Source organism: Pipistrellus hanaki (genome assembly GCF_964339955.1).
Source record: "Pipistrellus hanaki genome assembly, chromosome: 18".
Taxonomy (NCBI): Eukaryota; Metazoa; Chordata; class Mammalia; order Chiroptera; family Vespertilionidae; genus Pipistrellus; species Pipistrellus hanaki.
Window position 1 is genome coordinate 4,823,505 of NC_140520.1, and position 15,065 is coordinate 4,838,569.

The 15,065-nt window shown below is 62.4% G+C and overlaps 1 protein-coding gene and 2 long non-coding RNA genes across 4 annotated transcripts; 1 reads left to right on the forward strand and 2 right to left on the reverse strand.

Moving 5' to 3' along the window:
* Positions 1-2,423: 2,423 nt before the first annotated feature.
* On the reverse strand, positions 2,424-4,807 carry LOC311612943. Its single transcript, XR_014793384.1, has 3 exons — positions 4,665-4,807; positions 4,096-4,210; positions 2,424-2,660 (listed from the first exon to the last, which is right to left on the reverse strand). It is a non-coding gene; the product is annotated as an uncharacterized lncRNA (long non-coding RNA).
* Positions 4,808-6,344: 1,537 nt separating this feature from the next.
* On the reverse strand, positions 6,345-9,101 carry LOC311612942. The gene is made up of 3 exons (XR_014793383.1): positions 8,927-9,101; positions 8,280-8,328; positions 6,345-6,767 (listed from the first exon to the last, which is right to left on the reverse strand). It is a non-coding gene; the product is annotated as an uncharacterized lncRNA (long non-coding RNA).
* A 1,004-nt stretch (positions 9,102-10,105) lies between these two features.
* AMIGO1 (adhesion molecule with Ig like domain 1) lies at positions 10,106-12,739 on the forward strand. 2 transcript variants are annotated; one of them, XM_084866233.1, is made up of 2 exons: positions 10,106-10,373; positions 11,020-12,739. In XM_084866233.1, the coding sequence occupies exon 2, from the start codon at positions 11,083-11,085 to the stop codon at positions 12,589-12,591; it is 1,509 nt and encodes a 502-aa protein (XP_084722359.1). In that variant the 5' UTR covers positions 10,106-10,373; positions 11,020-11,082; the 3' UTR covers positions 12,592-12,739. The 2 variants fall into 2 exon arrangements, with proteins under 2 accessions (XP_084722359.1, XP_084722360.1); XM_084866234.1 differs by lacking the exon at positions 10,106-10,373 and adding an exon at positions 10,716-10,899.
* The last annotated feature ends 2,326 nt before the right edge of the window (positions 12,740-15,065 follow it).

Genomic DNA, 15,065 nt, shown 5'->3' on the forward strand with positions numbered 1-15,065 from the left:
TCCCTTTCCCTGGCCCGGGAAGCAGATCAGCTGGGCAGCACCGAGCAGGGAACACTGTCCGCACTGCCGACCCCAGGAGGCCCACTGACAGCGCTCACGGGTGAATGGGCTCTTTACTAATAAAGCGTCAAGGCCGGCGTGGCTCAGGGGATGAGCATCAACCTATGAGCAGGAGGTCATGGTCATGGTTGGATTCCCAGTCAGGGCACATGCCTGGGTTGCGGGTCCATCCCCAGTAGGGGGTGTGCAGGAGGCGGCCCATCAGTGATTCTCTCATCATTGATGTTTCTCTCTCTCTCCCTCCCTCTTTGAAACCAACCAGAATATATTTAAAAAGACAAAAACAAAGAAGAAATGTGCACCCGGACGAGGTGAGACGGCAGCGGGCCTGGGATTTGAAGGCCGTACACGATTCCTGGGCCGGCTCCGCCCTCCCCCTCCCTGTCCCCTCTCTCGGCTCCAGGGCAGCCTGCAGCCGCCGCAGGGGCTGACACTGACCCCTGGGGGTGCGGGCAGAGTGTGGGGGGAGCGAGGTAGCCAGTCAGCCGGAGAGGGAGCCCAGCAGAGAGGCCTTCAGTGGGGATGCCCTGGAGAAGCCAGGGCCCGGGGAGCAGCGCCCCCTGGAGGCAGGAAAGGGAAGAGCGTGGCACCCATGGGAGTGCTGCTGGCCCGGCTGGGGGACCATGGGGCCCTTCACAGGCCCTGTGCCAGGCCAGGCCTGTCCCCGCCGCCAGGCCGTCTGAGCTGTGAGAAGACGCAGGAGCGGCAGCTGCTGTGGTGTCGGGGAGGGAACGTCGGGAAAGGGCGCAGAGCCGCAGCCACGGTTCTGATTCCCTCGCCCTGTCCATCAGCTCACCTGCGCCCTGTGGCGCGAGGACCCCAAGTTGCCTGAGGACGGTTGGGAGCCGCAGGGCACCCCCTCCCCGCACACACAGGGCTGCTCCAGGAGGACACGGCGAAGGGCTCCTCCTAAGGCCCCGCCAAGCAGGAAGTCATGGGTTTGCAGCCACAGCCGCACCTTCCGCCCCAGGGGTCTCACTGCTCACAGAGTCAGCGCCTGAAATCAAGGCTTCCAGGACACGTGTGTACGGACACACACGGGCACACACGAGCACACATGAGCACACACGGGCACACACAGGCACACACGAGCACACACAGGCATACACGGGCACACACGGGCACACACGGGCACACACAGGCACATATGAGCACACACAGGCACACACGAGCACACACAGGCACACACGGGCACACAGGCACACACAGGCACACACAGGCACACACAGGCACACACGAGCACACACAGGCACACACGGGCACACAGGCACACACAGGCACACACAGGCATACACAGGCACACACAGGCATACACGAGCACACACGGGCACACACTGACACACGAACACACACGGGCACACACTGACACATGAGCACACGAGCACACGAGCACACAAGCACACACATGCATACACTGACACACACGGGCATACACTGACACACACGAGCACACATGGGCACACACAAGCACACACAAGCACACATAGGCACACACAGGCACACACATGCATACACTGACACACACTGACACACAAAAGCACACTTAGGCACACACTGACACACACGAGCACACACAAGCACACAGGAGTACACAGGGACGCAGGTCCGGCCAACTGCCCTGTTCCCGGCGAGGGCCTCGGGGTTCCCAGTCCTTAAAGGGGACCGCCTCTCTGAGAACAACCACGTCCCATGAGACTAGACGGAGAACCAAGAGGAACGCCAGGCCCGGAGCCACGGTCTGGCGTTCACTGATTATAGTTGTAGTTCCAGGAGGAAGGAGAGAGGATGAGCGATTCTACTCAGCTTCGAGTTTTATGGCTTCCGAAGAGCCATCACCTGCGTTGTTATCTGAGCACGTGACTCTGGTGAGCTCACTGAGACGCGGAGCCCCAACCTGATCGGGGCGTTCAGCCCCAACCCCGAGCCTCCCTGACCTCTGTCTCTCGCCTCTCCTTACCTTCCAGCTCCCACCAGGTCTCTCTCCCACCCTGTTCTGTACGCTGTAATAATACAGCAGCTGTACAATCTACGGCCTTTTAAAACGTTTTCTCTTGCAATAATTTCAGATTTAGAGAAAAATTGCCAGAAGGGTACAAAGAGCTCCCGAGTACCTTTCACCGAGTTCCCCAACGTCTCACAGACACTGGAACACACCTGCCTCCTGGAGGCCCCTCGCCCCCCCTCCGCCCTTCGCGCCCCCCCCCCCATGTGCCCCATGTGTAATTTCTGGTCCATTCAGGAGGGATGCCCCATTAGCTTTTGACCCTTCAGTGTGTGTTTCCTAAAAGCAAGGGCGTTCTTCCACTCAACCACAGAGCAACATGTCAGCCAGGAAGCTGACACCGATACAAAGCTACCGTCCTGCCCACAGACCCCGTCCACACGCCTCCGGTGCCTCTAACAGCGCCATTGGCGGCCGGGGGCCGGCCCGGGACCAGGGGTCACATTTACTGGCCGTGTCTTTTCAGTCTCTGAATCTGGAGCCGTCTCGGTCTCCCTGGCTTCTATGGTCTTGGTGTTTGGAAGAGGAGAGCCCAGTTACTTTGTAGAATATTCCTTGTTGGGCTTGGTTGCTGTTTTGTTATAAGAGAATCCGGGTTCTGTGTGTGTGTGTGGGGGGGGGGAGGGGGGAGTGTTGCAGGTTGTTTTTAAATATGTTTTTTATTGATTTGAGAGAGGAAAGGAGAGAGAAGGAGAGAGAGAGAGAGAGAGAGAGAGAGAGAGAGAGAGAGAAAGAAACATCAATAAAGAGAGAGACTCATTGATGGACTGCCTCCTGCCCACCCCACTCTGGGGACGGAGCCCACAGCCAGGCCTGTGCCCTGACGGAGAGAGAACTATGACCTCCAGGTTCCTAAGTTGATGCTTAACCACTGAGCCACGCCCGCCGGGCCGGGTTCTGGCGTTTGCCAGGAGTCCTACAGAAGGGAAGCCCAAGGTTTGCCTAACCTTCGACTTGTAGAGAGGGAATCGAGGACCAGCGCGATGAAAGGGCGCGGCCAAGGTCATGGAGGTCGCAGGGAAGGCCTAGAAGCCAGCCCCGCTGAGTCCACTGCCCGGCTCTGCACTCTCCCCTCCGCTCGCACGTCTGAGGGAGCCTCTGGGCCGGCAGCTGGGGCAGCAGATGCAATTAGGACGCTGAGTGTTGGCGAGCCCGGTCCCTGCGGACCCATCTCCCCGTGACCTTGGCCAACCCCGGCCTCCAGGAAAGCCTTTCCCTGCTTCTCCCAGAAGCCAGCGCCCACGGCCCACGAAGGCCTGATACAAACAGCGTCCGTCCGGGTGAGTCTCCGAACCCCGAGGGGAAGCGGGAGTGGGAGCGCCTCCACGCAGACCCCGGGCGGCGGGGAAGGGAAGGAGGGCATGGAAATTTCCCCGAACCCTGACGCATGCCCGGAGCAGGATCAGCTGCAGCATCTCCACTCCAGCCCGGCCTCGTTAGCGCGCGCGGCAATCAGGAGGTAATTAGCTGGCTGTTATTTATTCCCGCACTCATCAGCAGCCCACGGAGGCGCTGCGGGAGCTCTGGGGGACCTTGAGCTACCAGCCAGGAAACCAGGAAACCGGGAGCAGAAGACGAGGCCCGGAGAGGAGAAGAGCGGGGAGGAGACCCAACCCCAGGCCCACACGGGTCCCGGGGAGGAGGCCAGTCACCGGGAGACCCCCGGCCGCTCTCGCTCCCACTCCTCGCGGCTTTGTTCTCGGGATTGGGCTCCGGTCGATAAAGGGCCGCCCTTCCGCTCCCCGGTTCTGCCTCACTGCAGCCAAATTGCCTTTTTCCGAGGCGACTTTGGAAAAAAGATGACATTTATCAAAGCCCGCGGAGCGGTGACCTTGGTGGGAGGAAGCGAGGGCAGGTGCGCTGTCTGTGAAGCCGGGGAAGAAAACAAGGAAAACCTGCGATGCTGTCAGGCGTCAGGGCTGTCAGGACGGCCGCGGGGAGACAGCTCTGGGTTTGAGGACCCGCCCCGTGCTTTCCCGCCTGCCCCCTTCCTCCTCCTCCTCCTCACCAGCACTCCCACTGGCAACACCCACCTGTCCTGCCCGACAGGAGGCTGCACGTGGCCCATTCTGAGAAGGGCTCGGACCTGGGACTTGGTACCTTTGCAAAATACAGCACCTCAGCATGAGCAGCAGCTGCAGAATTGCTCTGCAGAACAAACGGAGACCGCCATGTGGCTGGAAGGCAGGGAGTGAGGGGAACGGGAGACTGGTCCTCAAAATATTTGCATAGCAAGTACATTGTGTGTGTGCGTGTGTGTTTTGTTTGTTTTTTAGCGAGAGGAAGGGAGAGGGATAGAGAGATAGAAAGATTGATGAGAGAGGAACATCATCGATTGGCTGCCTCCTGCACACCTCCTACTGAGGATCGAGCCCCCAACCCGGGCATGTGCCCGGACTGGGAATGGAACCGGCGACCTCTTGGTTCCTGGGTCGACGCTCAACCGCTGAGCCACACCAGCCGGGCCATTGGGGTTGGTATATGTATTGTAAGCTGTTTGAGTGGCTTGGATACTAAAGGCCGCCCCCCCAAGCCACTTCTTGGCCCCAACACTGCACAGGGCACCAACGTCGGAGGAGGACTTAGGGGCCATCTGGTCTACCTCCAGCCCTCCACAGGACTCCTCCACACACCTGCTCCCTTCTCTCCTCCAGCCTCCGAGGCCCTTCACCCACAGGCTCTCCCGTCAGCTGCCACACGCGCTGTGATGATCTGAGTCTCGGTTTCCGTCACCAAATCAATCATGGCACCTGCGAACAGAGACGGTTTCCTGTGTGTCTGTCTCTGCATTTCACTCCTAAACACTCACAGACGTTTTGCTTCTATGGGAACAGAGGTTGGGGGGTGTGATATAGAATGAATGAACAAATGGAGGGCATCTGTGCAGGGTGGCCACCCCGCCTCTGTTTGAATGCTCCCGGTGACGGGGAATTCATGATGGCAAGACGAGAAACATGCTGTGACTGCTGTGGCTCAGTGGATAGAGCATCGGCTGCGGACTGAAGGGTCCCGGGTTTGATTCCAGTTCAAGGGCATGTACCTTTGTTGCAGGCACATCCCCAGTAGGGGGTGTGCAAGAGGCGGCTGATCGATGTTTCTCTCTCATCGATGTTTCTAGCTCTCTATCCCTGTCCCTTCCACTCTGTAAAAAATCAATAAAATATATATTAAAAAAAAAAAAAAAAAGACGAGAAAAATCCATGATTGGACTGACCGTTGGAATGCCCATGTTATAGGTTAAGTAACTGGCTCGCGTCTCCAAAGGAGCGGCACAAGCAGGATTCGGTCCCCACCAGCCTGGGTGCCGCGCCGCACTGCGGGAGCCGCAGGGAGGTGTGCTGGGCGCAGGGCCTGGGAACCAGCCTTCCCCTCCGGGGTGTCTGTGGGCTGCAGGCTGACTGTGACGTTGGAACCCCACCCCCAAAGGCAGAAAGAACATCAGGAACCAGGCATTCGTCAGCAGCATTTCCAGGGAGCATCCACCTGATGAACCCAGGGAAGGAGAACTTAAACAATATATGGATGACTCTTCCAAATGGGCAGAAGACACCCTAGAATGTGGGTGTCTGTACACACGTGGATATCGAGACCGAGCCCTCCTAACTCTGACGGAGAAAGGGAAACACCTTTAAGGGTAATGCTGATGCGTGATGAGGCCCTTTCACACCTGTTAGCTCACTTGGTCCCCCCCAAATAGCCCCGGGAGACTCAGGTGCCAGTCTTGTTCCCGCTGGGCAGGTGACGGAATGAGGTTTAGTAGAACCACGTGCAATCCCCAGAGTCACCAAGCTGCGACTTGCATGCAGCTGCGACTCGTCCACGCCCAGACCCTACGCTCTGCCCTTCCTCCTACACCAGACATGGAGGCTAACGTGTAATAAACATGTTGATTTAGTGCCATTATTAATTAATGAATTAATTCAACAAACACTGTGCCTTTAATCCTCACCAGAGAGATATTTTTTTCCCACGGCTTTATAGAGAGAGTGGAAGTGAGGGGGGGAGGGGGGAGAGATCCATTGGTTGCTTCCCTCAAGCGCCTAATTGGGGAATTGAACTGGGAATTGAACCCATGACCCTTTGGTGCTTGGCCAGCACTCTAACCATCAAGCCACACTGGTCAGGGCAAACAACACATATTTTGAATGCCGATTAGGGGCCAGACCTAGGGCCAATCCCTGCTTTGGAGGACATACAGCCTAATGGGGACGTGCACAGGTAAGCAGACAGAAGAGCCAGAGTTCCGTCAGGATGTATGTACGATGTGAAGTGGACCCTCAGTGGCCTTCACTTTAGGACTACCTTGCCCTAAAGAAGGGCAGCCAGCCACGTGGAGTCTTTGAAAAGGAGCCCAAAGGGAGCTTTTTAAGGGGGCGTCTTCCTACAGTCTCCAAAAATATTCCAGTAGAGAGAAAAGCAGCTCACCGGCCTCAGACCCAGCCAGCCTCCTGGCTCACATGCCGAGGTAACCAGACGGCCTTCCAAATGGAACGCGGGAACCCCCGGCCGACCCACTCCAGCGAGAGGAAATCAGTGCCCTCGGCAAACAGCCTGTCGCCGTTCACCCCGCTGAGGTTCTCCTTCTGTCATGTTGTTCTGGGCGAGGGGCAGCTGTGGGCGTGTCCTTGGGAGTCTATGTCCTACACGCTGCCACCCAGTGGGACGTTCCGTGACCGTGTTCCACGGCGCAGCCCGTCACGTGTGGCTATTGAAGGTGGGAACGGAAGACGTGATTGATGATGTTATTTCATGGCGATCGATGTGAACAGCCACGGGGAGCGAGGGGCTCGGCCTGCCTGTGGGCCTGCAGCGTCTGCGTCGCCAAGCTGATCAGAAATGCAGAACCTCAGGCGCCACCCTATCCCCGTGGTCGGCAAACCGCGGCTCGCGAGCCACATGCTGCCCTTTGGCCCCTTGAGGGTGGCCCTTCCACAAAATACCACGGCCTGGGCAAGTCTACGTTGAAGAAGTGGCGTTAGAAGAAGTTTAAGTTTAAAAAAATTGGCTCTCCAAAGAAATGTGCTGTTGATATCTGGCTCTGGGGACTAATGAGTTTGCCGACCACTGCCCTACACCCACGGCTTCAGAATCCTCGGGTTACAAGATCCCCGGGTGATCTGAATGCACATTAATATTTGAAAATGGCCGAAACCAGTTTGGCTCAGTGGATAGAGCATCAGCCTGCAGATTGAAGGGTCCCAGGTTCGATTTCGGTCAAGGGCATGTACCTTGATTGCGGGCACATCTCAGTAGGGGGTGTGCAAGAGGCAGCTGATCGAAGTTTCTAACTCTCTATCCCTCTCCCTTCCTCTCTGTAAAAAAATCAATAAAATATATTTAAAAATAAATAAATAAAATAAATAATTAAAAAAACATTTGAAAATGGCTTGGTTACTGCTTTTTTTTCTTTTAGGGGGTCAGGGACTGGGAGCAGAAATTAAAGGGTTCCTGGCAAGGTTACTTCAGAATGAGCTGGTGCGGGGGTGGGGGATGGAGGCGGGGGGTGAGGACCAGCTGAGGACACACCTGTGGTGGCCTCTCCCAGCTGCAGACACCGGAGGCTGGTGCCCGGCCTAAGGGGCCTTCTTTCCTTGTGTCTGTCTCTCCTCCATCCCTTACACACAGCAGAGAGGGCGAGCAAGAGAGAGCCTGGGCCACTGCGTCTGAGGCAGTGGTCAGCAAACTCATGAGTCCACAGAGCCAAATACCAACAGCCCAACGACTGAAATTTCTTTTGAGAGCCACATTTTTTTAAACTTAAACTTCTGCCGAAACCAGTTTGGCTCAGTGGATAGAGCGTCGGCCTGCGGACTGAAAGGTCCCAGGTTCGATTCCGGTCAAGGGCATGTACCTTGGTTGCGGGCACATCCCCAGCTGGGGGTGTGCAGGAGGCAGCTGATCGATGTTTCTCTCTCATCAATGTTTCTGACTCTCTATCCCTCTCCCTTCCTCTCTGTAAAAAATCAATAAAATATATTAAAAAAAAATAAACTTAAACTTCTTCTAATGCCACTTCAACATAGACTCGCCCAGGCTGTAGTATTTTGTGGAAGAGCCACACTCAAGAGGCCAAAGAGCTGCATGTGGCTCGAGAGCCGCGGTTTGCCGACCACGGGTCTAAGGAAAGTTGTGGGGGTGAGGGTTTGGGGGAAGGGCATGTGTTTCCAAAGAAAACGATGGCTTTCCTTACTGAGAACTGAATGGGAATGGTCCCTACATGGGAGCTGGTTGCATTCTTCCCTCCACTTCTGTGCAGGTTTGAACTCCTTCAAATCAGAAAAACAGATGTGACTTCCGCGACGATGTGTGTGAGAGCCAGCCCCGCCCCTGCACCCCTCGTGCGCTCTCCTTCCTTCCATGCCGAGTCAGGGTGGTCCATGCAGCTCCCAACGTGGAGGTGACAGGTGTGGCCTCGGAGAGCCGGCTCGGTGTGACTCCTGCCTGACTGGCTCTTGGCGATCTTGCTCCGGAGGAAGCTGGCCACCGGGCTGCGAGGACACTCCTGCGGTCTCGTGGAGAGACCCCCAGGGAGAGGAGCCAAGGCCGCCCGCCCACAGCCAGCCGCACGAGTGAGTCAGGGAAAGAAGTCCGTTCTCCAGCCCCAGCTTCGCCTTCCAGCGACCCACCCACCGTAGCTCCATCTGATGTGTGATGGCAGCTGCCGAGAGACCCCTGCCCCCAAGCCCACAGCCCGCCAAAGCACCCCTGAATCTCTGACCAACAGAAACTGCCTGTGACAGGCATGGAGTGTCTGCATCATCCTATGAAACCACTGTGTTAAAGTCTGGGGGTTGTTATGCAGCAATAGGGAAGGATACAAGGTCATTTCGGGGTTTCTCACTCCCTCATGCCCTCCCGACTCACCGCGGAGGCCAGGAACGGGCAGGAAGAAGACACACGGCTGCCATGCTGATATCCCTCGGAGAGATCCTGCGCTCACTTAAGTCACGGGCAGACACCTGTGAGGGACAGACATTCTCTGTAAAACCCTCAGCAGGCTAATGGACTGCGCCATTCGTCTCAGTGTGCTCCTGCTGCCGTCAGAGACGAGAAAGAATAAAAAGGGAACTTCTTCCTCGGGGTCCACCACCCCATAGCTAGCGTCTGGATCACAAGGTCTCCACTCTCCCTACCCGCCGCTGGCCCAGCCCTAACCCCTAACACACTTCCTGCTAACAGCTTCTCTGTTTCAGTGCTGCCCCCGCCCCCAACAAGACCCCCGGCCCTTCATCTTTAGGGTTTGGTGACAGAGAAACTACCCTGGAGCATGGCTCCAGAAGGAGGGGCGTGTGTGGCAGGGGGAGGTGGAAAGGGGCTGGCATTGGGGCAGAAAGGGTGCTGGTGGCCAGGCCCAAGGGAAGAACGACCCCCCCAGGCTGGGAGGGTTTTAAAGTTTCCAGGAAGAGAAAGAAGCCTGTGGCTGGTTTGTCTGCAGCCCCTGTGTGTGTGTGTGTGTGTGAGGGATGGAGTGGGAACTGCCGAACGGGGTGTCTAAAGAGTGGGATCTGGGGCCTGCACAGACCCCCCCCCCCTTACCCCCTCTCCTGCCCATCTGCCTCGCAGGCTGGGGCGCTGAGCCTTCCTTGGCACCCAAGGGCAGTGGTGGAGTGAGTGGTGGCATCAAGGAGGGGTCAGGGGCCGGGGAAGGCGCTCCCCCAAATTTCTGGGGACTTCGCAGCCCTAGAGAGGGGGGGGGAGGGGAACCTAATGAATTTCCCGCCAACCCTGAGCTTAGATTGCTTTAATTTGCAAAATCAAAAGACGTGCGGCGCCCCTCGCCCGGGAGGCGGTTGCAGCAGCGAATTCACTCCGAGTTACTCCTCCGGAGAGCGGTTTGGGGGCGCCGGGACGGGGATGGGGGGGGGAGCGGAGCGAGCAGCAGAGCCCCCTCCCCGACAGTCCCCGCCGCCGGTGGGTCCCGGGCCCGGACGCTCCCGGGAGCCGCTGCCCGGCGCGGGGCTCCCCGCAAACGCCGCACGTGCGCCCCGCCCCGCGCGCGCGCCCGGCTCCGGCGGCCACGGGCGCGCGCGCGGTGCCGCTGCCCCCACGCCGCCCCGGCGCTCCGATCGCGCCGCTCCCGCCGGGCCCAGCGCGCTCCGCAGGCGGCAGGCGGCGGCGGCGGCCGGGGTCGCGGGCCCCGCGGGCGGAGGCGCCGGGAGGAGCCCGGGAGGCGGGCCCTGTCGCCGGGCGCGGGCCGCTGCGTAAGGCGGGCGCCGCCGCCACAGGCCGGCCGGTGAGGCGCAGCTGCCGGGGAGGCCGCGACCGGAGCGCCGGACCCGCCATGGGCTGAGACGTCCTCGCCGCCGAGCAGGTGCAGTGACCCGAGGCCCCGGAGGGGGGAGCCCGCCCCCAGCCCCGGGACACGCCCGCCCTGCCCTGCGAGCCGGTGCCCCTGACCTCCCCCCTGGCCGCCCCGGAGCCCTGCGCACCCCCCTGCACTGCGGCCCGGGCGGCTGGGAAACCACAGCACCCTGAGGTCTCCGCACGTCCCCCGCCCTCCTGCCACCAGGCCCGGCCAGCCCGGTGTCCACCTCCTCTGGCCCCGCATTTTAAATATATATATATTTTATTGATTTTTCACAGAGAGGAAGGGAGAGGGATAGAGAGTTAGAAACATCGATCAGCTGCCTCCTGCACAACCCCCACCGGAGATGTGCCCGCAACCAAGGTACATGCCCTTGAGCAGAATCGAACCTGGGACCCTCCAGTCCGCAGGCCGACGCTCTATCCACTGAGCCAAACCGGTTTCGGCTGGCCCCGCGTTTTGAGCCACTGCCTGCAGCCGGGGAGCTGGCCGGCATCTCTGCCTTTGACTTCCAGTCCAATGGCGCAGGGGGGTAAGGTGGGGGGAAGATGGGGGAGTGGGGGGGTGGGTCCTTCCCTCCTTGGACCCGGTGACCCTGGCCCATCCTCTCTCCCTCATGCCTGTGCTGAAAGACCCTTCTTTGCCCCTCCAGATCACGCCGGGGTGACCCCCTCCCGGACCTTCCTGGCGGCCTTCCTCGCTCCCCGGTGACACTATGCCACCCCCGCGGGACCTGCGAGGCCTCTGGCTGCTGCCGCTGCCCTGGTTCCTGCTCCTGGGCGGCGGCGGCGAGGTGGCCGGAGCCGGCCGGCCGGCGGTCAGCTGCCCGGCCGCCTGCCTGTGCGCCAGCAACATCCTCAGCTGCTCCAAGCAGCAGCTGCCCCACGTGCCCCACGCCCTGCCCAGCTACACGGCGCAGCTGGACCTCAGCCACAACAACCTGAGCCGCCTGCGGGCCGAGTGGACCCCCACGCGCCTCCCCCACCTGCACTCCCTGCTGCTGAGCCACAACCACCTGCACTTCATCTCCTCCGAGGCCTTCTCCCCGGTCCCCAACCTGCGCTACCTGGACCTGTCCTCCAACCAGCTGCGCACGCTGGAGGAGGCGCTGTTCAGCGAGCTGCAGGCCCTGGAGGTGCTGCTGCTCTACAACAACCGCATCGTGGCCGTGGACCGCGCCGCCTTCGAGGACGTGGCCCAGCTGCAGAAGCTCTACCTGAGCCAGAACCAGATCGCCCGCTTCCCCCTGGAGCTGGTGCGGCTCCCCAAGCTGGCGCTGCTGGACCTCTCGGGCAACCGGCTCAAGAGCCTGCCCGTGGCCGAGCTGCAGAAGCTGCCCGCCTGGGTCAAGAACGGGCTGTACCTGCACAACAACCCGCTGCACTGCAGCTGCGAGCTCTACCAGCTCTTCGCCCACTGGCAGCGCCGGCGGCTCAGCCCCGCCGTGGACTTCCAGGAGGACCTGCGCTGCCTGAGCGCCAAGAAGCCCTACAGCGTCTTCGGCCTCAACTGCAGCGAGTACAAGGAGCGGGCCTGGGAGGCCCACCTGGGCGACAGCCTCACGCTGCACTGCGACACCAAGCAGCAGGGCATGACGAAGACGTGGGTGACGCCGGGCCTGGAGCGGGTGCCGGACGCGGCCGCGGCGCCCGCCAACGGCACGGCGCGGGTGCTGGGGAACGGCAGCCTGCACCTGCAGCGCCTGCAGCCGGAGGACGGCGGCGTGTACACCTGCTTCGCCGTCGGCGAGGCCTTCAACGAGACGCTGTCGGTGGAGCTGAGGGTGCACAACTTCACGCTGCACGGCCACCACGACACCCTCAACACGGCCTACACCACGCTGGTGGGCTGCATCCTCAGCGTGGTGCTGGTCCTCATCTACCTGTACCTCACGCCCTGCCGCTGCTGGTGCCGCGGCGTGGACAAGCCGGCCAGCCCCCAGGGGGACAGCCTCAGCTCCTCCATGCTCAGCACCACGCCCAACCACGACCCCGTGGCCGGCGGCGGCGGGGGGGACAAGCAGGAGGAAGAGGAGGAGGAGGAGGAGGACTTTGACCGGCGGGTGGCCTTCCTGGAGCCTGCCGGGCCCGGGCAGGACCAAAACGGCAAGCTCAAGCCGGGCAACACCCTGCCGGTGCCCGAGGCCGCGGGCAAGGGGCAGCGGAGGATGTCGGACCCGGAGTCGGTCAGCTCGGTCTTCTCGGACACGCCCATCGTGGTGTGAGTGGGACGGGGTGTGGTGGGGAGGTTCCGCCCCAGGAGAGGTACGGCGCCCCTGGAGGATGGGAGGGGCGGAGCAGAGAGAGGGCTGGCTGGCTGGCTGGCTGCCCAGGGGCGTGGGTCCCCCCTGATCTCCAGAGGATGGGTCACGGGTACAACAGGAGGCGAGGCCCCGCCCGACCAGGGTGCGGCGGCCACAGTTTTCACTTACGGATCTATCGGCCCTCAGGCCAATGCCACACCCTCCCCAGCACCCGCACCTGTCCAGGGGTGAAGGAGGGGGGCGTGTCTGAGTTGGGTGGGAGTGAGGAAGGGGTGGGGGGAAGAGCCGATTCCCTAAACCTGTTCGAGGTCATCCCTAGCTCCCTAAGAGAAACTCGTTTGGGGGGAATCTTTCTCTCTCTCTCTCTCTCTGCCCACCCACCCCTGCGAGGTGGAGGGAGCTTCTGAAGGAGCCACATGGGGACGCCGTAGTGTCACCTCCGGCCGGGAAGTCACCCTCCACGGCCAGCTGGGGGGGAATCGGAAGTTTTGGGAGAATGAGCGGGGAAAGGCGGAGGCCTCCACCACTAGCTCTCCCCCAGGGCTGACTTCCCGACGCCTTCGTGTCTCCCAAGGAGCCCGGCTGGCCGCCCGGCAGCGATGGCAGCGATGGGCAGTGTGGTATCTGTGCCCCGTCCCGGGGCCAGGGGCACCGAGGGGCCCCCCCAGAGCCCAGGGGCAGCACAAAACCGGCAGCAGCTGGGGGCGAGGACTCCGGCACCTGCCTGTCAGGCCGGCGGGGGCTGCTGAAGGCAGAGCGCTTCTGGCTGGATGCCCGCCCCCCAGGGGGGCCGGGGCCACGTCACACGGGGCGGGGGGGCCACAGCCTCTCAGCACCGCTGGTCCCACCGGACTTCCTGGGACACCGTCTCTCCACGCAGGCTCCTCGGCTCAGGCGGGACTCTGGTTCCCCAGGGTCCTGGGACGCCTGGCCCCGGCTGGGTGAGGGGGTGGGGGGACCAGGCGTGTATCTCCTGTGTCACCCAGGCTGCCTTGCTCCCCTCAGAGGGCGTCCCCGGCTGCAGAGCCCCGTGTGGGATTCCGTGGCGGGCGGGCTGGGATTGGGTGGCCGTGGCCAGGAGGGCCGTTCGGAGTGTGGCTCGGACTCTGTGTCTCCGCGAGGCTCCAGGCGGCCTCTTGGCGGACGGAGGCGGTGATGGAGACGGGCTCTGTCACCCCTGTGCAGTCAGGGGTCTGTCCGGGGGGCAGGGGGGGCGGCATCCCATCCCATCCACGGCCACGCCCCGCTCTGACGGGGGAGCCCGGGAGGGGGCCGGGCGGAGGTGAGGGTGTTGGCCTTTCGCCGTCCGTCCCCTCTCGCACCACGTTCCTGCCAGACCCTCCGACCGGCGCCGGAGGTTCCACGGGGTGCGGTCGGCCTGCGGGCGAGGCTCCCGAGGAGGGAATGCCCGCGGCCCCAGAAGATGGGGACGGACAGGCCCTGGAGGTCAAGGCTGCCGGTCACACCTGCTTAGAGCCCGGCGCTGTCGAGAGGGACAGCGCCTCCCTCACGTCCTTGCATGCTCGTAGACACGCACACGCCCAGGCACGCATGCACGCGGCACCCTGTCCGCCACCGGGACCCCGCCCGCCACCGGCACCCTGCCCACCACTGGGACCCTGCTCACCACCGGGACCCTGCCCGCCACCGGCCACCCTGACCTCCACCGGGACCCTGCCCGCCACCGGGACCCCGCCCGCCACCGGCGCCCCGCCCGCCACCGGGACCCTGCCCGCCACCACCGGGACCCTGCCCACCAGCGGGACCCTGCCCACCACCGGCACCCTGCTCACCACCGGGACCCTGCCCACCACCAGCGGCACCCTGCCCGCCACCGGCACCCTGCCCGCCACCGGGACCCTGCCCACCACCGGGACCCCGCCCGCCACCGGGACCCTGCCCGCCACCGGCCACCCTGACCTCCACCGGGACCCTGCCCACCAGCGGGACCCTGCCCACCACCGGCACCCTGCTCACCACCGGGACCCTGCCCACCACCGGCACCCTGCTCACCACCGGGACCCTGCCCACCACCAGCGGCACCCTGCTCACCACCGGCACCCTGCCCGCCACCGGGACCCTGCCCACCACCGGCACCCTGCCCGCCACCGGGACCCTGCCCGCCACCGGCACCCTGCCCGCCACCGGCACCCTGCCCGCCACCGGGACCCTGCCCGCCACCGGGACCCCGCCCGCCACCGGGACCCCGCCCGCCACCGGGACCCCGCCCGCCACCACCGGGACCCTGCCCGCCACCGGGACCCCGCCCGCCACCGGGACACGACCCTCCCGTCCCCGCCGAGCACTCCGAGCGGCCTCCACCCGCGGGCACCGGCCACACGCACCTCCCCCTCCCCGCGGGCGCCGGTGACCGCGCCGGGCCCCCAGATCCCTCTGCGCTGTACACCCTGAGCTCTGAAGCGTCCCCCACACCT

What these genes read in the sequence shown, in the direction of transcription:
- AMIGO1 (XM_084866233.1), top strand. Translation starts at nt 11,083, where the DNA reads ATGCCACCCCCGCGGGACCTGCGAGGCCTCTGGCTGCTGCCGCTGCCC.